The sequence below is a fragment of the Micromesistius poutassou genome (assembly GCF_964030765.1).
Source record: "Micromesistius poutassou genome assembly, chromosome: 10".
Lineage (NCBI taxonomy): Eukaryota > Metazoa > Chordata > Actinopteri > Gadiformes > Gadidae > Micromesistius > Micromesistius poutassou.
The window spans coordinates 19362072-19384313 of NC_140280.1; the positions used below are offsets into that span (position 1 = coordinate 19362072).

Here is a 22242-nt window from a genome sequence, read left to right on the forward strand (position 1 = left end):
CCCGACGCGGATTCTGTTGTGTGCCAGGTTAAATGTTGTCTGTGGTCCAGGAGCGGGATTAGGGTAGGCCTACGGGGTGATGAGCGTCGGGAGGCATGGATACCCTCGATCTCCTAGGAGATCCCCATCGAATTGCCCTGCGATCAAATACAAACTTTGAGCTATCTTGCACAAGCACAACAATTATGAGGTCTATGATATGTTCATAATGCAACGCACCCTGTTGAAATTTATTGCTCAAATTGGATTCACGATACATCCTGGCATCGCGGACCGAACCAGGCCATTTTGCCTCTACATTCGTGATCATGTTGGAAGCATTACATATCATCTAGTAATGATAAAAAAAAAAAATCAAGATCGACAGCGATTAAAAACCATCATGGAGATATCGAAAATAGCCAATATAGGCTGCGTATACCTACCTGAACATTTATACTGTGATAGCCTTTCCTGTTCACATAATCAGCCTCATTTATAGATGGGGCAGTTATTGGCACTTGTGTGCCATCAATGCACCCAATTACATTTGGAAATCCTGAAATATAACACCCAGATGAAAAGTCAACAACAAGGATAATTTATGTGCCATTTGGGAACACTTAAAGTAGATAATGCTGACCTGCAAGTTGGTGAAACTCCACTTTAATGCGTCTCGTGGGTTTATGGCCTGGAAATAGGCTACGATGAAGTTACGCAACAACCGCTTCAGCGCAAGACAGACTTTACGCACTGAGCGGCAGACGGCTTTGACTATGTGCTCAGCATCTCCTACACTGTACAAAAAGCTACCCGTCGCAAAAAAACTGAGCGATGCAAATTGTTTGTAGTGAACTGAGGGCAGATCCACGATTGGTAACATTTGCAATGTAGGGTTGGAGAAGGCTATTTAAATATATCAAAGAATCGCGTGAAAAACGATATTTCTCCGGCAAAAAGTCATCCGAAAAGGACAATATGTCAAGCCGTGGTCTAATTAATCTCTCTCTGTGAATTGCACGAATTATTTTCGCTCCGATATCAACAGGCCTCTCGTCAAAAGGGCATGCCATTGTGAACACGTAAAAGCTGCGGTGAACGCGGGTTTAAATACCCTGAGCAAAACCGGTTTATCTTCCAAACTTAACCTGCGCAAAACCTGCTCCGACCAGGTTTGATTGAGAGCATATGTTTCTATAGCAACTTACATACCGTGTTCATTTTGGAACGGAAAACCTAGGGTTGCCGCTAACCCTGGGTTAACTTACCTGGGTAAGTGATAAAACCGGCTTTGTGGAATACCACACTGCAATACTCCAAAGTACCCCTAGGGGTACGCGTACTCCCATTTACTCTTCGATTTGGTTTTCCAGTAGTTACGGTAATATACCGGAAGAGGCCATTGGGCGCATGCCGTTCTGGGATCAACAGCACACATAGGGCAATACATCACTTCACAGGGTTCATTTTGATGTCAGTAACTGTTACCGCTCGCCGGTAGTCGAGTAAAATATGTCAATAAACATGTCACCGTGCGGCTCAACTTTGGAAGAACAGCTTTCGTCCATAATGGACGTACTTGCGAAAGCGGCTGTATCTGAAATTAGCCAACTGTTCTCTGAAGGGTCGGCTACTCTTCGCTTACAAATAACTGAGAGCCGCGAAGAAAACGAAGCGCTGAGGACGAGGATGAAGGTGATGAGGAGTGAGCTGTTTTCTCTGCGGATTCAATCAAGAACGAATGCATCGCGTGCGGCAAGTCGTCGAGCCAACATCTGCAAACCACGGACTACATCACTGGGAAATGGTGAGTGGAGTTCAGACTAATGGGTGGAAAACAGGACGGTACAAGTGTTAATTGGGGGGTACTATTAATTGTAACATTTGCAGTAAAAGGAAATAGTTATAATAATCATGATTCAAAATTAACAATTAATAATGATTTATATCGGAGAAGCAGGCTGCTTCACAACAGATGCCTAGCATAATTTGACGATATGCCCATTTCCTGAACTCTGAATGGGCTTGGATGCAATGTATTCATCATCAGGCCTAAAGCCCCTGGTGGACCACAAGGCGGTTGGACATTCCCCTTTTCATTCACCATCCAAAAGTGAGGCTTCGTCTGTTACAAGTCCAGCAGAGGTAGGCACAACATACACATAGAAAGCGCACACCTTTATGATTCAATGTGTTTAGAATAGGGGTTGACAACTTTTCCGTGCAAATGCAAGAATGTCTTGTGTGTTTCCCTTTTTACGACAAGCAGGAGACCCCAGACATAATTTTAATCAAGATTGAAGAGGATATCAGTGGATGCAGACCAGCAGGTGAGTCATACATATTGCAGCATAGAGTCTAGGCTGCCTACTAGATTCTACCTGCGCTAAAAGGCTGGTCCTCTTTTGAAAAAGTATCATGACCAGAGCAAGTAAAACTTGGGAGTTGCATTTCAAAGATGGAAGCAGTCAGGGGCCCAGAAGGGGTTCAAGGCAATGTTATATATTGTATTTTAAATTAGTTTTGTCGACTTCTACAGAGTACAGTTTTGTGCAAATAATTACTTTCTCTCTTTGTTTTTCCTCTCTGCAGAAGACTGCAATGCCTTTGGAGACACCTCTGAGATTCTGCGTGTGGACGCCCCTGGCTCCTCCAGCCTGTCCAGTCAAACCCCGGAGCTGCGGATCCTGAGTGTCCACGGACAAGGGGGGGGGCAACTGCTGGTGGACGGCCATGACACCCTCTTCACCACTTCTGAAGTGGAGGCCCTGAACTCGCTGTCTGCGGACTACAGCGCGGCCAAGAGCCTGGACTGTGGCGAGCGGTTGGATTGCCGCAGAGAGCTGGCTGTGCAGTTAGAATTTCCCATTCACCATCCAAAAGTGAGGCTTTCTCTGTTACCACTCCAACACACAACCATAGAGAGCAAACACCTTTATGATTCAATTTGTCGTTAGTGGGGATTGACAACTTTTCAGTGCAAATGCAAGAATATGTGTTGTGTGTGTGTGTTCCCCTCTTAATGTGGAAAGCAGGAGACCCCAGACACCATTTTGATCAAGGATGAAGAGGATATGGGTGGATGCATGCCACCTGTAGGTAAGTAATAACCATTGTAGCCATACAAGCAAGCAAATTACCTCGATCAACTGAGATTGTACTCGATTCATCCTGCACTAAAACGTCTTGACCTCTTTTGAAAATGCATAATGACATAAAAACATTTCAAAGAGGGAAATACCTAAGAGCCCAGGTTATCAAGACGGGTGACAAATGTGCTGTTTTATCATTTTCAAATAATAATAAATTGAAAAACGTGTAAATGTTAGCTTATCAAGTTACAGGTAGCCCTTTCACACATGCACTGTAAGCCGGACATCCTCGGGATTACACCCTGAGGGGCTGTATGTGGGAACCTAACTGGCAGAATCTGCCCTTCTGGAATTCACCCAGCCAGGCCCCTAGTATAAAGGAGAGCCGGAGAATTTATAACAAGCAAGTGGGCGTGTTGTTGACTGCAGTACACATTCTCGATGTTTAGTGTGTACAAAGTAATAATGAATTAATACAATTACTTTCTCTGTCTTTTCTGCAGAAGACTGTAATGACATTAGAGACTGCAGCACACAGCACGGCGCCACCTCGGATAGTCTGCATCCGGACGGCCCTGGCTCTTCCCACATATCCGGTCACGACGGGGAGCTGCGGATCCTGAGTGTCCACGGACAAGGGGGGGGCCAACTGGTGGTGGACGGCCATGACACCCTCTTCCCTGCATCCAATCTAGAGGCCCTCAGTTCGCTGTCCGTGGACCACAGTGTGGCCAAGAGCCTGGACTGCGGCGAGCAGCTCGTCCACTGTGAGGAGCTGACTGGGCATCAGGGCGGCTGCAAGGGCCTGTGTCTTGTGTGGCAAGGTTTTTCCCAGCAATTCCGAGATGACCATCCACATGCGTACCCACACCAGCGAGAAGCCCTACAGCTGTGACCAATGCATGAAGTCCTTCAAACGGAGCTACGACCTGAAGACCCACATGAGGATTCACTCCGGGGAGAAGCCCTACAGGTGTGACAAATGCATGAAGCGCTTCAGTCAGAGCTATAACCTGAAGATCCACATGAAGATTCACTCCAGAGAGAAGCCCTACAGGTGTGACCAATGCAAGAAGGGCTTCAAACGGAGCTACGACCTGAAGATCCACATGAGGATTCACTCCGGGGAGAAGCCCTACAGGTGTGACCAATGCATGAAGCAATTCAGTCAGAGCTTTAGCCTGAAGATCCATATGAGGATCCACTCCAAGGAGAAGCCCTACAGGTGTGACCAATGCATGAAGTGCTTCAGTCAGAGCTGCCACCTGAAGATCCACATGAGAATTCACTCCAGGGAGAAGCCCTACAGGTGTGACCAATGCATGAAGGGCTTCAAACGGAGCTCCGACCTGAAGATCCACATGAGGATTCACTCCGGGGAGAAGCCCTACAGGTGTGACCACTGCACAAAGCACTTCAGTCGGAGCTGCCACTTGAAAAAGCACATGAGTATTCACTCCAGGGAGAAGACCTACAGATGTGACCAATGCATGAAGGGCTTCAGACAGAACTACGACCTGATGATACACATGAGGATTCACTCCGGGGAGAAGCCCTGCGTGTGTCACCAGTGCAAGGCCAGCTTCAGCGACCCGAGACATTTGCGTGGGCACATGATCAATGAACATGGGCAATGCGGTGCTTTGACACGGGTCAACGGGATGCTTTGATGTGCTGAAATGAATACTTTAAGGTTTTTTTTTTATCACGATTAAAGACTCTTTCCAGCCTTTTGATATTCATAAAAAAAAATCTGTTTCTATTGTCAATAACCTATGTCTGTGTGATGAAGAACTACTTATTTTTAGGAAACTTGGGATAGCAAAATATTTGATTCAATTTTAAAGCATGATCATGGGAACATACAGGCAGCAAAGTTACCAAGCATATGTTCAATGATACGATGGCTTTACATGTTTCTTATTGGGAAACTGTCACATCGTGGGTTAATGCAAAGGAAATAAAGTTGAGGAATGACCGTCGTGGGGAATTTAGGATTGGCCATGGCTGAAGTCAGCCACGGTGGGAGAGACCAAATTAAAATTCAATACACTTTGGGTCAGTGTTAATTTTGTCACCTATTTTTAATGTAGTCTTAGTCTTGTGCCAAATGTCCTTGTTAGTTTTAGTCATTCACATATCTTTTTTTGTTAGTCAAGTTTTAGTCGACTTAAAGTCTTGTCATTTTAGTCAAAAGAAAACTCAATATATCTTAGTCAAGTTTTAGTCTAAACATTTTAGTCTTTTTAAAAATAACATTATTTCTGATAACCATTTCAGTCAAATAGTGTTTCACAGATCTCAAATATTGGTTAAATGTAATAATTACCTGACAAAATACACTTGTTGAATGATTTTTGATGAATGCAACTTTGTTAAACGTGTCTGATTTTGATTTAAGAGACACATTCACAAATAATGAACTTGTTCAGTGGGGTATTCCAAGAACGGAGGTTTAACAAACACAGAGTTAACGCTGAACTCTAGGTTGATTGACCCTGTGCCGACTAACCCGGAGCTGGTTATGAATTAGTTCAATCAACACAGGGTTGGTTAACACAGGGTTGTGCGCGTTCACTGCAAACCTATAAAGACGTGATGTATGGATCATGGAAATCCCGATCAAAATGGTGCAACGGGCCGCATATTTTACTGATCTCGAGCAGAAATTCAAAGTGGACATGATATTGCTATTCAAGGTAGGCCTACTAATTATATTATTTTTCCTCCCTCAGCAACTAAAGAATAAAAATTATGGATGAAAACAGTGTTTGGTGTGTTTTTTTTATTTTTTATTATTGAAATGATTTCTGCAAATGTGGTCTCGCATCCTTTGTCCAGCCCTTACAACCATTTTTTCCATTTTTCCTCCTCGAGGAACGGGTCAAAGGGGGGGAGGCATCTCTTTGCGCAGAGTGGCTATATTGTGGAGGACAGCGCATGCAACAATTACATCGCTCGTTCCGGACAAACTCTTAGTCCACGTTGGAATCTGGACTTCAATATCCCGACGCGGATTCTGTTGTGTGCCAGGTTAAATGTTGTCTGTGGTCCAGGAGCGGGATTAGGGTAGGCCTACGGGGTGATGAGCGTCGGAAGGCATGGATACCCTCGATCTCCTAGGAGATCCCCATCGAATTGCCCTGCGATCAAATACAAATTTTGAGCTATCTTGCACAAGCACAACAATTATATGAGGTCTATGATATGTTCATAATGCAACGCACCCTGTTGAAATTTATTGCTCAAATTGGATTCACGATACATCCTGGCATCGCGGACCGAACCAGGCCATTTTGCCTCTACATTCGTGATCATGTTGGAAGCATTACATATCATCTAGTAATGATAAAAAAAAAAAATCAAGATCGACAGCGATTAACAAACCATCATGGAGATATTGAAAATAGCCAATATAGGCTGCGTACCTACCTGAACATTTATACTGTGATAGCCTTTCCTGTTCACATAATCAGCCTCATTTATAGATGGGGCCGTTATTGGCACTTGTGTGCCATCAATGCACCCAATTACATTTGGAAATCCTGAAATATAACACCCAGATGAAAAGTCAACAACAAGGATAATTGATGTGCCATTTGGGAACACTTAAAGTAGATAATGCTGACCTGCAAGTTGGTGAAACTCCACTTTAATGCGTCTCGTGGGTTTATGGCCTGGAAATAGGCTACGATGAAGTTACGCAACAACCGCTTCAGCGCAAGACAGACTTTACGCACTGAGCGGCAGACGGCTTTGACTATGTGCTCAGCATCTCCTACACTGTACAAAAAGCTACCCGTCGCAAAAAAACTGAGCGATGCAAATTGTTTGTAGTGAACTGAGGGCAGATCCACGATTGGTAACATTTGCAATGTAGGGTTGGAGAAGGCTATTTAAATATATCAAAGAATCGCGTGAAAAACGATATTTCTCCGGCAAAAAGTCATCCGAAAAGGACAATATGTCAAGCCGTGGTCTAATTAATCTCTCTCTGTGAATTGCACGAATTATTTTCGCTCCGATATCAACAGGCCTCTCGTCAAAAGGGCATGCCATTGTGAACACGTAAAAGCTGCGGTGAACGCGGGTTTAAATACCCTGAGCAAAACCGGTTTATCTTCCAAACTTAACCTGCGCAAAACCTGCTCCGACCAGGTTTGATTGAGAGCATATGTTTCTATAGCAACTTACATACCGTGTTCATTTTGGGAAAACCTAGGGTTGCCGCTAACCCTGGGTTAACTTACCTGGGTAAGTGATAAAACCGGCTTTGTGGAATACCACACTGCAATACTCCAAAGTACCCCTAGGGGTACGCGTACTCCCATTTGCTCTTCGATTTGGTTTTCCAGTAGTTACGGTAATATACCGGAAGAGGCCATTGGGCGCATGCCGTTCTGGGATAAACATCACACATAGGCCAATACATCACTTCACAGGGTTCATTTTGATGTCAGTAACTGTTACCGCTCGCCGGTAGTCGAGTAAAATATGTCCATAAACATGTCACCGTGCGGCTCAACTTTGGAAGAACAGCTTTCATCCATAATGGACGTACTTGCGAAAGCGGCTGTATCTGAAATTAGCCAACTCTTCTCGGATGGGTCGGCTACTCTTCGCTTACAAATAACTGAGAGCCGCAAAGAAAACGAAGCGCTGAGGACGAGGATGAAGGTGATGAGGAGTGAGCTGTTTTCACTGCGGATTCAAACAAGAACGAATGCATCGCGTGCGGCAAGTCGTCGAGCCAACATCTGCAAACCACGGACTACATCACTGGGAAATGGTGAGTGGAGTTCAGACTAATGGGTGGAAAACAGGACGGTACAAGTGTTAATTGGGGGGTACTATTAATTGTAACATTTGCAGTAAAAGGAAATAGTTATAATAATCATGATTCAAAATTAACAATTAATAATGATTTATATCGGAGAAGCAGGCTGCTTCACAACAGATGCCTAGCATAATTTGACGATATGCCCATTTCCTGAACTCTGAATGGGCTTGGATGCAATGTATTCATCATCAGGTCTAAAGCCCCTGGTGGACCACAAGGCGGTTGGACATTCCCCTTTTCATTCACCATCCAAAAGTGAGGCTTCGTCTGTTACAAGTCCAGCAGAGGTAGGCACAACATACACATAGAAAGCGCACACCTTTATGATTCAATGTGTTTAGAATAGGGGTTGACAACTTTTCCGTGCAAATTCAAGAATATGTCTTGTGTGTTTCCCTTTTTACGACAAGCAGGAGACCCCAGACATAATTTTAATCAAGATTGAAGAGGATATCAGTGGATGCAGACCAGCAGGTGAGTCATACATATTGCAGCATAGAGTCTAGGCTAGATTCTACCTGCGCTAAAAGGCTGGTCCTCTTTTGAAAAAGTATCATGACCAGAGCAAGTAAAACTTGGGAGTTGCATTTCAAAGATGGAAGCAGTCAGGGGCCCAGAAGGGGTTCAAGGCAATGTTATATATTGTATTTTAAATTAGTTTTGTCGACTTCTACAGAGTACAGTTTTGTGCAAATAATTACTTTGTCTTTGTTTTTGCTCTCTGCAGAAGACTGCGATGCCTTTGGAGACACCTCTGAGATTCTGCGTGTGGACGCCCCTGGCTCCTCCAGCCTGTCCAGTCAAACCCCGGAGCTGAGGATCCTGAGTGTCCACGGGCAAGGGGGGGGGCAACTGCTGGTGGACGGCCATGACACCCTCTTCACCACTTCTGAAGTGGAGGCCCTGAACTCGCTGTCTGCGGACTACAGCGCGGCCAAGAGCCTGGACTGTGGCGAGCGGTTGGATTGCCGCAGAGAGCTGGCTGTGCAGTTGAAATTTCCCATTCACCATCCAAAAGTGAGGCTTTCTCTGTTACCACTCCAACACGCAACCATAGAAAGCACACACCGTTATGATTCAATTTGTCGTTAGTGGGGATTGACAACTTTTCAGTGCAAATGCAAGAATATGTTGTGTTTGTGTTTCCTTTTTAATGTGGAAAGCAGGAGACCCCAGACACCATTTTGATCAAGGATGAAGAGGATATGGGTGGATGCATGCTACCTGTAGGTAAGTAATAACCATTGTAGCCATACAAGCAAGCAAATTACCTCGATCCACTGAGATTGTACTCGATTCATCCTGCACTAAAACGTCTTGACCTCTTTTGAAATTGCATAATGACATAAAAACATTTCAAAGAGGGAAATACCTAAGAGCCCAGGTTATCAAGACGGGTGACAAATGTGCTGTTTTATCATTTTCAAATAATAATAAATTGAAAAACGTGTAAATGTTAGCTTATCAAGTTACAGGTAGCCCTTTCACACATGCACTGTAAGCCGGACATCCTCGGGATTACACCCTGAGGGGCTGTATGTGGGAACCTAACTGGCAGAATCTGCCCTTCTGGAATTCACCCAGCCAGGCCCCTAGTATAAAGGAGAGCCGGAGAATTTATAACAAGCAAGTGGGCGTGTTGTTGACTGCAGTACACATTCTCGATGTTAAGTGTGTACAAAGTAATAATGAATTAATACAATTACTTTCTCTGTCTCTGTTTTCCTCTCTGAAGAAGATTGCAATGACATTAGAGAATGCAGCAAACAGCACGACGCCACCTCGGATAGTCTGCATCCGGACGGCCCTGGCTCTTCCCACATATCCGGTCACGACGGGGAGCTTCGGATCCTGAGTGTCCACGGACAAGGGGGGAGGCAACTGGTGTTGGACGGCCATGACACCCTCTTCACCGCGTCCGAACTGGAGGCCCTGAACTCACTGTCTGCGGACCACAGTGTGGCCAAGAGCCTGGACTGCGGCGAGCGGCTCGTCCACTGTGAGGAGCTGACTGGGCATCGGGGCGGCCGCAAGGGCCGGCCCTGTGTCTTGTGTGGCAAGGTTTTTCCCAACGCTTCCAAGATGACCATCCACATGCGTACCCACACCAGCGAGAAGCCCTACAGGTGTGACCAATGCATGAAGGGCTTCAGCCGGAGCTACGACCTGAAGATCCACATGAGGATTCACTCCAGGGAGAAGCCCTACAGGTGTGACAAATGCATGAAGCGCTTCAGTCAGAGCTATAACCTGAAGGTCCACATGAGGATTCACTCCAGGGAGAAGCCCTACAGGTGTGACCAATGCATGAAGGGCTTCAAACGGAGCTACGACCTGAAGATCCACATGAGGATTCACTCCGGGGAGAAGCCCTACAGGTGTGACCAATGCATGAAGGGCTTCAGACAGAACTACGACCTGAAGATCCACATGAGGATTCACTCTGGGGAGAAGCCCTGCGTGTGTCACCAGTGCAAGGCCAGCTTCAGCGACCCGAGATGTTTGCGTGGGCACATGATCAATGCACACGGGCAATGCGGTTCTTTGACACAGGTCAACGGGACACTTTGATTGACACCGTTATCCTGTATGTGATGAAATGTCTGCTTTAAGGTTTTTTATAAAGATTAAGGATGCTTTCCCACCTTTTGATATTTATTAAAAAAAACTTTGTTTTTATTGTTAATGATTGATGTATGTGTGAAATTGAACTGAAACATAACCAAAGTGAGAGTGAGTGACTTGATGATCGTGCGCCGGGATTTTTATTACTTGGCTAGGTTTTTTGGAGTCCTTGGAAACTCGAGAATCTGGATCGAATTCCCCTTGACGAGCTAGTGAACATACCTCCTTATCCAAAGTAGTGGGCCGAGACCACCTGTGCCGAGGAAGAGACCATTCTTCCTTTACCTCCATCACTTGAGTTCATCAGGTGAAAGCGCTCTGAAGCGCCACACACAAAGCCTTGACTTTTTGACTTCTTAATCTTACTTGACACCCCTTTTTGTATGCTGAACTGACTGAACCAAGGAAACTAAAGGAACAAAAACTGAACTTCAAGGAAAACAAAACTTAAAGGAACATTTCCAAGGGATTTATTTTCTTATTTTTATTTGTTCTTATGGACATTTGTCCAACATTTAATGGTGTTTAAAGAGTTGTTTCTGACCTAATGTTATTGTCTAAACTGAAAACTGCTGAATATTCTTGCTTGCACTGAACTCATCTATATTATTTCTTTCTACAAAGTTGAATACAGTCAACTTAAAAGTAACCTGTGGCTCCAGTTAATCATTGTGTTGTCACTTTATTCTTTCCCTCCTTACGAACCTAGTCACTAGTCCATATCTGAGTACTCTACTGGCCTAGAGGCTTACATAAGCGCAAAACATTTTTGGGAGATTGTTTTTTTGAATGAACATAAATAATGTAGGTGTGTTCAAATACTCACAATTAAGTGAAAAACACATTAATGTTTAATACCAAAAAAGTACCAAAAAAGGCGTAGGCCTACACCTGAAGTAAACTAGCTCAATAACGTCGCAACACTATGTAACCAAAGGGGTTATTAGTTGTTAGTGTTGCAGGTCGCAACACTATATAACTATGAATCACAGCGCTCTATAATGATTCCAGTGTTGGCGCCTATTGGCAATTTATTGACAATCAGTTGTGGGAAAGTGGCAGAAATATGACAGTAATAATATAACAGTTATGAATTATGTTGTATGTTCATTATTTAGGCTATTTGTTTATTTATTTAGTTTGGCGCTCCTTAAATTAAATTCACGCTTCAAAACGCACGACTTTTACTTCTAAGGCGAGCTTTACTTTGAAGGCGAGCTGTCTCCGTTTCCGGCTCTCGACTTCCTTGCTCAAATATCATTGTACAACTTGGTTAATGAAACAAGCTGACGCTTTGGCGCGCTGAATTGCATTGCACGTCTCGGACAATGAAATTAGGCAATACCCCCTAAACTGGCCTGTTATATATTATACAACATGAACAATTGTAAATTAATTATACTTCGTACACGGACCCAAGTAGATCTAAAAACACACCATCAATGTGCTCCCTCTACTGGTTGCATTTGGCATAACCGCACCTTCCCATAATCCCTTGCGCCACAAACGCTACAGCCCATCTCCCCATTCCAAAACACGTGGATTCGGCGCTTGTAGCAATAACTGGTAAGATTGTGACGAGGGTTTGTAAAATGTGTATTATCAAGTGTGGAATGTAACACGTACCTATACACGTATGATCAATTTAAAGGTATATTGACTCTAAAGTCAAATGGTGTCAGTGATGGCCAGCTGGTTTACACGAGAAGTCACACACAAACTTCTGTAAGCTAACACTATGCTACCTAAAGCCTCTTCACATGGAATACCTTTACATTTATATGTATTTTGTAAGTTTATATTTTAAACAATAGAGGTAAATGTTGACGTTAAATACTAACGTATGTAACCACTTGGAGTATGGCTGTATTTTGTAGTAAGCTATTTCAATTATGATGGGCTATAACAGGAATATAACGCTAATGTTGCATGTGCATAATACGATTTATATTATCTGCAATCACAACAAGCAGGACGGAAACCCTTCTAAACCTTTACAGTTTCCTTTTGGTGAACCTCCTCAAATGCTGTCTGTGTTTCAACGAAATATTTACAACATGTCTTACAAAGCAATGTAGTATTCAAGTAGGGCTGGGTATTGCTCAGTATAGAACTGACAGCATGACAAAAGGCTGTCGGTTCGATATAGAGCTGGGTAACACTTTTTCGTGTTTGAGGGGTATTGTGCAGTCGTGAGATGAAGATATCGACTGGTTGTGATGGGAAGATTTGATCTTCAATCAATTTCATGGTGTGATTTAATATTATCAGAATAAGATGTTTATAATGTTACTGTGAACAATATATTTTGTCTCGTATTACTTAACTTTGTAACTCGCTTAGCTTTGTGAATAATTTATTTTCTAGAACATAAAGCCAGGATGACAAGTGGAGATGTGGAGCGACTGTTGATCCAGTTTCAGGATGAGAGCGGAGAGGTTCTGGGGAGTCCCTTCGACGTGCCCCTGGATATCACCCCAGACAAACTCCAGCTGGTCTGCAATGCACTCCTGGAGAAGGTAACGCATTGAATTACGTGACAGACGGTACTGTTGTGCACATTGGCTTGCTAAAAACAAGATGAGATTTGAGAATAGTTTGGCCCGTCAATTCCATGTATACACCCTGTGTCAAACAGCCACGCATCCCCTTCATTAATGATGTCACTAACGCAATTGGCAACCAAAGAGCAAATGGACTTCTTGCTTATGTGTCAGGACTCGGGACACAAAGTTGGTTATTTGACTATTTGTATTATTCGTTGAAAGGAGGACGAGTCAGGAGTTATCTGACTCATCTGGCTAAACGATGCCTACAGCTGTACTGAGGACATTGGGTATCAAACCCAGTACCTTTTGCGCAACAGTCAACGGCACCCTAGCCATTGCACTATCCAGCCACACTGATATCATTTTGTTTTCTGTTTCGGCAGGAAGAGCCGGTGCCGTTTGCGTTCTATGCGCGCGGGGAGGCGGAGGTGGTGTCCAGCCTGGGCGTGTGTGTGAAGGCCCTGGGGATTGAGACGGAGCAGGTCCTCCCCGTGGTGTACCAGCCACAGGCCGTGTTCAGGGTGCGAGCTGTGGCCCGCTGCACCAGCTCCCTGCAGGGACACACAGAGGCGGTCATCTCCACCGCCTTCAGTCCCACCGGAAAGTACGTCACGCAGATTTGAATGGTCTTTTCTGAGAGCCAAGCTTATAGTTATGGAGATCGTAGTGTGGTTTGGAAACCTGCTCGCTGACACCTGACATGGTACTCCTACCTTTTAGATAGCTGTACTTAGTTGTTGTGGTTTTTGCAGGTACTTGGCCAGTGGTTCTGGTGACACCACCGTGCGCTTCTGGGACCTGACCACAGAGACGCCCCACCACACTAGCAGAGGTCTGTATAATGCTGTCATTATTCTACCATTAGATTGATTCACCAATTCTTGGTTATGGACCTGAACTGGGTTAATACTTTTTTTTTTCATTTGATGGACTATTTTATTCAAAAGGTCTTATAATACCCTGTACATCCCATGTTAAAAAAAAACAAATGTATTCTCACCATTGTAAACCATAGTATCTAGTGATGCTCTATATGAGTGTTAGAATAATATAATGGCTTTTAGTTTGAAAGTAATGCTATTTCCTTTCCCTCAGGCCACACCCACTGGATCCTGAGTATCGCCTGGTCCCCGGATGGCAAGAAGCTGGCTTCAGGCTGCAAAAACAGCCAGGTGAGGCCTTGATGACTTTGGCTCAAATCAACTGCACTTTGACCTGGTTTATTAACAGTGTGCTACATAGGAGTAGCTCAAATCGTAATTGGAACTGATGAATAAAGCCATATCTGCAGTTTATTGTTAATTTATTACTTTCTTGTTTAATTTAGAGGGCTTCTTCTATACCTGTCTCTTATATATATATTTGTATCACCATATTCATGTTTATATGATGTAAGAAGTAATCAAACAAAAGGATGATAAAATGTCCTGAAGACTGAACCCGGCCTGTGTGCGTGTGTGTAGATCTGCATATGGGACCCGGTCACAGGGCAGCAGATTGGGAAGACTCTGATTGGACACACCAAGTGGATCACCTGGCTTTGCTGGGAGCCTCTGCACCTGTGAGTCCAACGTAGACCACAACCAAGATATTAAAGACCAACACATTGACCCTCCTGGATCACAACAGATACCTGTATAGACCAACACACAGACCAGCATGCAACACAACCGATATAAAGACTGTTACATAGACCAGTGTGCAACACAACCGATATAAAGACTATTACATAGACCAGTGTGCAACACAACCAATATAAAGACTATTACATAGACCAGTGTGCAACACAACCGATATAAAGACTATTACATAGACCAGCATGCAACACAACCGATATAAAGACTATTACATAGACCAGTGTGCAACACAACCAATATAAAGACTATTACACAGACCAGCATGCAACACAACCAATATAAAGACTATTACATAGACCAGTGTGCAACACAACCAATATAAAGACTATTACACAGACCAGCATGCAACACAACCGATATAAAGACTATTACACAGACCAGCATGCAACACAACCAATATAAAGACTATTACATAGACCAGTGTGCAACACAACCAATATAAAGACTATTACACAGACCAGCATGCAACACAACCAATATAAAGACTATTACATAGACCAGTGTGCAACACAACCAATATAAAGACTATTACACAGACCAGCATGCAACACAACCAATATAAAGACTATTACATAGACCAGTGTGCAACACAACCAATATAAAGACTATTACACAGACCAGTGTGCAACACAACCAATATAAAGACTATTACATAGACCAGTGTGCAACACAACCAATATAAAGACTATTACATAGACCAGTGTGCAACACAACCAATATAAAGACTATTACATAGACCAGTGTGCAACACAACCAATATAAAGACTATTGCATAGACCAGCATGCAACACAACCAATATAAAGACTATTACATAGACCAGTGTGCAACACAACCAATATAAAGACTATTACATAGACCAGTGTGCAACACAACCGATATAAAGACTATTACACAGACCAGCATGCAACACAACCAATATAAAGACTATTGCATAGACCAGTGTGCAACACAACCAATATAAAGACTATTACATAGACCAGTGTGCAACACAACCAATATAAAGACTATTACATAGACCAGCATGCAACACAACCAATATAAAGACTATTACATAGACCAGTGTGCAACACAACCAATATAAAGACTATTACATAGACCAGTGTGCAACACAACCAATATAAAGACTATTACATAGACCAGTGTGCAACACAACCAATATAAAGACTATTACATAGACCAGTGTGCAACACAACCAATATAAAGACTATTACATAGACCAGTGTGCAACACAACCAATATAAAGACTATTACACAGACCAGCATGCAACACAACCAATATAAAGACTATTACATAGACCAGTGTGCAACACAACCAATATAAAGACTATTGCATAGACCAGTGTGCAACACAACCAATATAAAGACTATTACATAGACCAGTGTGCAACACAACCAATATAAAGACTATTACATAGACCAGTGTGCAACACAACCAATATAAAGACTATTGCATAGACCAGTGTGCAACACAACCAATATAAAGACTATTACATAGACCAGTGTGCAACACAACCAATATAAAGACTATTACATAGACCAGTGTGCAACACAACCAATATAAAGACTATTGCATAGACCAGTGTGCAACACAACCAATATAAAGACTATTACATAGACCAGTGTGCAACACAACCAATATAAAGACTATTACATAGACCAGTGTGCAACACAACCAATATAAAGACTATTGCATAGACCAGTGTGCAACACAACCAATATAAAGACTATTACATAGACCAGTGTGCAACACAACCAATGTATAGATTACCACAGACAAGTTTGGAGCACAACTAATATATAGACCAACACATAGTCACTGAGTCAGTAGAAGTACATCACAGCAAGAAGGTCCTGGGTTCTTCTTATGCACCTGGCATGTTCTCCCCATGTTCTCATAGGTCGTCTCCTAGTTCCTGTAGACGTGTTGTATATGACACACGGAGCCATTAGGATGTCATGGCACTTGACATGTTAGCGCAGCTCCTATCGATCACTTATGAAAATGGGCATCCAATACTTCATAGCCTGGATAGATAGTGTGAACAGTGTGATCTCCTCACCAGGAACGCTGAGTGTCGCTACCTGGCCAGCAGCTCTAAGGACGGCTCCATCCGCATCTGGGACACGCTGCTGTGTCGCACAGAGAAGATCATGACGGGACACACGCAGTCGGTGACCTGTGTCAAGTGGGGAGGAGACGGTCTGCTCTACAGCTCCTCCCAGGACAGGACCATCAAAGTCTGGAGGGCCAAGGATGTACGGTTTAAGGCTAATGCCGTACCTTGTGTTTACATTAGTTTGTAAAATTCATTCAAAGACATCAGCAGAGCTGTAATGTTTCACTGTTATGGGGAAGTACTACTGTGATAATTGATTGATCTATATCAGAATCTGTGTCTGTTCCATGTGTTCACTGGATGGATTAAAGTAACTTTCATGTATTACGTGTGTTCAGGGTGTCCAGTGCAGGACTCTCCAGGGCCATGCCCACTGGGTGAACACGCTGGCTCTGAGTACAGACTACGTGTTGCGTACCGGGGCCTTTGAACCGGCCCATGCCACCATCAACGCCCAGGACGTGACCGGCTCACGTGAGTCCTCAACAGAACCTCCCCACGTTTAAAGACCTCCTAGCCTCTGTGATACAGCCAAAGCCTGTCCATGAACCGGTTCCGTAGATCTGTTCTGAAATGGAGTGTTCTCTTGTTCTTGGTTTCTTAGTGGAGGACGTGAAGGAGAGAGCCTTGCAGAGATACAACAAAGTCAGGGTGAGTGCTCTTTTGTCTGTGGACATTGTACACTTATTTTTGGGGTAACAATTTTTCATAATCTTTCTTATTTTAGTCAATATTAAGCGCACCAAAGAAGAGTAGACTTGTATTCTGACACAACTTTTGAGCATAACTGCAATTCCATACCCATTCAGTAGATGGCAGTAGACTGCAGATAGTCTCATAAACATACAAGAGTAAAACACTTGCACTTCTTTGACCCACTAACCGTGTCTGCCCGCCATCCTGGCGGTTTTCTGGTGCCATAGGGTTCCAACCCAGAGAGGCTGGTGTCGGGGTCGGATGACTTCACCATGTTCCTGTGGAACCCGGCGGAGGAGAAGAAGCCCCTGGCCCGCCTGACCGGCCACTGTGCCCTGGTCAACGAGGTGCTCTTCTCCCCCGACACCCGGCTGGTCGCCTCGGCCTCCTTCGACAAATCCATCAAGATCTGGGATGGACGCACCGGAAAGTGAGCAACGACAGCAACATGGAGAGCCAACAAAACTGTGTGAAATACTGCAGAAATGGCTGATGACTAATCCTGGTTAATAAGTGTATGATATATTTTAACGAGGCAAGTTCCTTGAACAGCTTCTCATTTGCAGTAGTCGCCAGGCCAACACAGCAATGACACAATAGCAAATACTATACAATAAGATGAATAGAGATTTAAAGTACAACACAAAGGTCAGACATTAAAGGTCCCATGACAAGCCACCAGGTGTGAGTGTGATCAGCCGTTACAAGCCGTTTTGAAAATCTGGCTCTTCTGACATCACAAGTGGGTGTGTATGTGTGCTGGATAGATCAGTCTACCAGCCTACCCAGTGGACTGTAGCAAACGTTGCTCATCTATCTGTCATTAGGTGGACACGCCCACTTCTGATGTCAGTAGAGCCAGATTTTCAAAACTTGTTGTTAACGGCTAATCACACTCACACCTTGTGCCATGTCATGGGCCCTTTAAGACTGTGTGCCTTGCGTGTGTGGTTGGGTCCACACCAAAAGGTTGGAGCCCCTGTACCGAGGCCTGGTAATGAGGGTAGCGGTACACAAGCTGATGGTTGTGTGTCCACGGCAGGTACCTGCAGTCCCTCCGCGGCCACGTGGGCTCAGTGTACCAGGTGGCCTGGTCCGCTGACAGCAGGCTGCTGGTCAGCGGCAGCAGCGACAGCACACTGAAGGTCTGGGACGTCAAGACGGCCAAGCTGAGCATGGACCTCCCCGGACACGCCGACGAGGTGAGCCCTTGGCCCAAAGGATCAGGGTTTGATCCCCAACACCACCCACCACAGATCTCTCAATGATCTCACTCCCGACAACCTGTTTGATACTTGTCCTCACTTTGTAGGGTCTTCCATATAATTGAGAGATTATTCCCTTTTTAAAGTGTTTGGGTTTTGTAGTTCAAAGTGCATCAGGGCCCAATTCTGCTTCTATTGTGGGTCAAGGGTATTATGTTATATGTATACATTAATAAAGGGGTACATAACATGCATAACATAAAATATAATATAGGAGTGAAAAGTATATGTGTTAGTTTTGTACTGGAATATTCATAGAATTGACATTAGCCGTTTCTCAATACCAAGTACGCGGACTACGTTCTCGCGGACTTGGAAGTACGTACTTGGCAAGTCCGGACTTTCAAGTACAGACTTCCGAGAACGCGAGTACGCACCTGCAATTGGAACAGCAGCGGACTCGATGATGCATCCTGGGATATTTAACGGTCCCAAGTCCACACGAGTCACCTCCGATGCGTCCTCGGTAGAACGGCCTCATCGAGAACGCATCGAGAACACACACGGGTTTTACGACAGTACTCGCGTACTTGGAAAATGGAACAGTGCTTGGGCTGTCACTGATGACATTTATCGAGAACGCAAGTACAGGAGAACGCGAATTGAGAAACGGCTATTATTTCCCATAGATGATTTAATATTAATGTCCTTTGTACAGGTGTTTGCTGTGGACTGGAGCCCGGATGGACAGAGAGTGGTCAGTGGAGGAAAAGACAAGTGTCTGAGAATGTGAGTTCTTTAACCTTCTTTATGATCCACCTAGCTAGGCCTGTCGCGATAAGCAATAAATCAAGTAATTGCGCGATCAATTTAAACAAGTTTGATAATTTTGCCGGCCGCGATAATTCCCATTCGCATACTCCGGAGCGTCGGTCTCAACAGACCCCTCTCGCTTCAGAGCCCGTCTTCCGAATATACATTCTCTGACAGTGCAGCATGAGAGCCTCGTGAGGAGTAGCAAGCCAGAGAAAACGCTATTGAAGGAATTTGCGATTTGAATGATTTGAAGGAATAAAAAACAAAGATGGAGTTTCAAAGCGGAACGCGACAGCTTGCTTGTGGGAGCACAACTTAACCTGTGTGAGCTGCCCGGTATGTCGCATTTTTTTTTTTTGTAAAACGGTAGTAACTAAACGCGCCAATACAACAAACATACTTCTGCACCTAAAGCATAAATCATCCGATGCAGTTTTCCCAGCTGCGAAAAAAAAAAAAAAAACTGATCATGGGATGTCTTGTCTTCCCGACATTTCACAATCACAGGGCCGTTTAGTTGACGAACAAAGTACACAGGACAGTGCAAATGGTGCGCACTCAGACAGTGTAGTTCACTTCATGTCGTTTTTATTTTAATTTTATTTGTTGTGTTTGGTTTTTATTCAAGTGCATTTTTTGTTAAAGACAGTCCATTTTATTTATTTTGGTTTTATTTTGGATATTTAAAATGTCTTCCAGTTCCAGTGTTAAATATTCTTTAGAAATAACAGTTTATTGATCTTTGAAAGGTTGTACTTATTATCATTATCATTATATTATTATTAGGGCTGCCCCCGACCAAAGATTTTGCTAGTCAACTAGTAGTCGTTAGTACAAGCCATTAGTCGATTAGTATTTTATCTTTTTTGGGGGGCATCAGAAGATGGTTTGAGTTCCAAGGCTGAGAAAGAATGTTATAATAATAATATAACCGTAATAATGAGCCTTTAAAATAATAAATTTACAAGCGCACGCACAAAGCGAGCCGCCTGTTAACGGCAAAGCGGTATTGGTTTTGAATGTGTCAGAACAACCAGCCAGGAGACTGAACATCTTGTACATTTATTTCCAAAATGGAGCCTTCAGTCTGCTCCTCTTCATCAGCAGCCATCAGCGTGGATCTCTCCTGCTGCTTTTCCCTTTTCTTCTTTGGTGCGGGGCCGGGCTCACTCTCCTCTGTACTGCTGTCACCATCCTCTCTCTGAGCAGCTTCAGCTGGAGATAAACTCTCAGCCAGATCCGACACCGTCAATATCATAATTAGTTTGATTTGATTAGTATGATTTGCTGGAGTTAAAAAAAAAAAAGACTCTTCTCATCGACTAACGTTTGGTCGACTATTAGGGGGCAGCCCTAATTATATTATCATTATATTAGTTGCAACCGGTCTCAAAACGGCAATAATTTAAATTTAAATCGCAAACAAGTCATAAATCAGCCACTTGCTGTTTCTGGTTTCTTACCCATGCTCTGTGCAATGTCCCCCTCAGAAGCTTTACTCTTAATATGTAGGACTGTTTGTTCCAAGATTCGGTGGCCAAGCATTACACTTGTACAATCATGACACTTGCACAACCATGACACTCCTACTGTGTGCGATTTCTAGATGGAGGAGGTAGCCTGGGTGTTGGGATCTCTCTGGGCTGAAGACTCTCTCTGGCTTCTGACCCCCAACCCCTCTCGGAGCCTCTCCACCCCCTGTCCTCTGCAGGGCGGGGCCTGGGACACGGGCTAGAACCAGTGCCTCCATCTGCACCCTGTGGGCAGCTCCAGGGCAGCGGGCCCGGGGACGTCCCCTCACTCTGCCAGCATAGGTCTTCTCGAGGGCTCCCCGTACCATGCAGACGGACGAGTTGACCTGCAGTAGGAATGATGAGCCTTTCCCCCTGCTCCACAAAGCCTTGTATATAAGATTACCTAGAATTGTTAAAGGTCCCATGACATGCCACCAGGTGTGAGTGTGATCAGCCGTTACGAGCCGTTTTGGAAATCTGGCTCTTCTGACATCACAAGTGGGCGTGTCCACCTAGGTGTGTGACGGATAGATGAGCAAAGTTTGCTACAGTCCACCGGGTAGGCTGGTAGACTGATCTATCCAGGGTATATCTAGGTGGACACACCCACTTGTGATGTCAGAAGAGCCCGATTTTCAAAACGGCTTGTAACAGCTCACACCTGGTGGCATGTCACGAGACCTTTTAAGCCAACGTAAAAAAATCTCAATCGGAGGTCAATGTTTTGACACGTGATCCTCATAGTGGAGATTTAACGTAACTGTAATAACGATGACCCCCTGAAACAAAACCGTCCCGCGCCTTTACCGCTTCTTTTGGGATCCGTGAGCCGAGCAGAGGCTCAGCTGTCTGAGCGTGAACTAGGTGAGGAAGTGGAGCACGGCCAGCAAGGTCAGACTTGCAAACCAACGGCCTCCTCATTCCGAAGCAGCTGGTGTCTGCTCCCTGCCACGGGCGGGGGTTATATAGGTGACAGGTTGAGCGCCATGGCGACAGGTGGGGCCAGCTTTAAGGCCGTCTCCTGTTGGCTCTGAGACTCTTCCTGACTGAGGAGATTATCTCCTACTGAGTTATCTGACTCTCTCGCCCACAACGGAGTACAGTGGAACACATTGTTATGAATTGAATGTGTTTTTGGCTTCTGTGTTGTAATGTCTGTTAAGGTCACCTC

General features: G+C 44.3%; 3 protein-coding genes across 4 annotated transcripts; all 3 read left to right on the forward strand.

Moving 5' to 3' along the window:
- Positions 1-1428: 1428 nt before the first annotated feature.
- LOC311354481 (uncharacterized protein) lies at positions 1429-4741 on the forward strand (the record flags this gene model as incomplete). Its single annotated transcript, XM_084474277.1, is given in 5 exon segments — positions 1429-1786; positions 2030-2124; positions 3012-3078; positions 3575-3870; positions 3872-4741. Coding segments are annotated over 5 exon segments (1623 nt in total). The 5' UTR covers positions 1429-1491.
- Positions 4742-7565: 2824 nt separating this feature from the next.
- Positions 7566-11176, forward strand: LOC311354562 (uncharacterized protein; the record flags this gene model as incomplete). 2 transcript variants are annotated; one of them, XM_084474369.1, is made up of 6 exons in its annotated part: positions 7566-7860; positions 8089-8198; positions 8325-8385; positions 8639-8928; positions 9078-9141; positions 9647-11176. In XM_084474369.1, 6 exons carry the CDS (start codon positions 7566-7568, stop codon positions 10480-10482), a joined length of 1656 nt encoding a protein of 551 aa, XP_084330495.1. In that variant the 3' UTR covers positions 10483-11176. The 2 variants fall into 2 exon arrangements, with proteins under 2 accessions (XP_084330495.1, XP_084330496.1); XM_084474370.1 differs by having other exon boundaries at positions 8104-8198; positions 8322-8385; positions 8639-8901.
- Positions 11177-12071: 895 nt separating this feature from the next.
- On the forward strand, positions 12072-21590 carry nle1 (notchless homolog 1). The gene is made up of 13 exons (XM_084474371.1): positions 12072-12102; positions 12904-13055; positions 13469-13689; positions 13838-13917; positions 14181-14257; positions 14549-14646; positions 16787-16979; positions 17179-17314; positions 17445-17491; positions 17764-17966; positions 18579-18738; positions 19460-19530; positions 21164-21590. Exons 2-13 carry the CDS (start codon positions 12918-12920, stop codon positions 21174-21176), a joined length of 1437 nt encoding a protein of 478 aa, XP_084330497.1. The 5' UTR covers positions 12072-12102; positions 12904-12917; the 3' UTR covers positions 21177-21590.
- Positions 21591-22242: the final 652 nt, after the last annotated feature.

What these genes read in the sequence shown, in the direction of transcription:
- nle1 (XM_084474371.1), top strand. Translation starts at nt 12,918, where the DNA reads ATGACAAGTGGAGATGTGGAGCGACTGTTGATCCAGTTTCAGGATGAG. An exon ending in GCCTTCAGTCCCACCGGAAA is followed by an intron (nt 13,690 to 13,837) that starts GTACGTCACGCA and finishes TGGTTTTTGCAG; the next exon opens with GTACTTGGCCAGTGGTTCTG. An exon ending in AGAGATACAACAAAGTCAGG is followed by an intron (nt 17,492 to 17,763) that starts GTGAGTGCTCTT and finishes CTGGTGCCATAG; the next exon opens with GGTTCCAACCCAGAGAGGCT.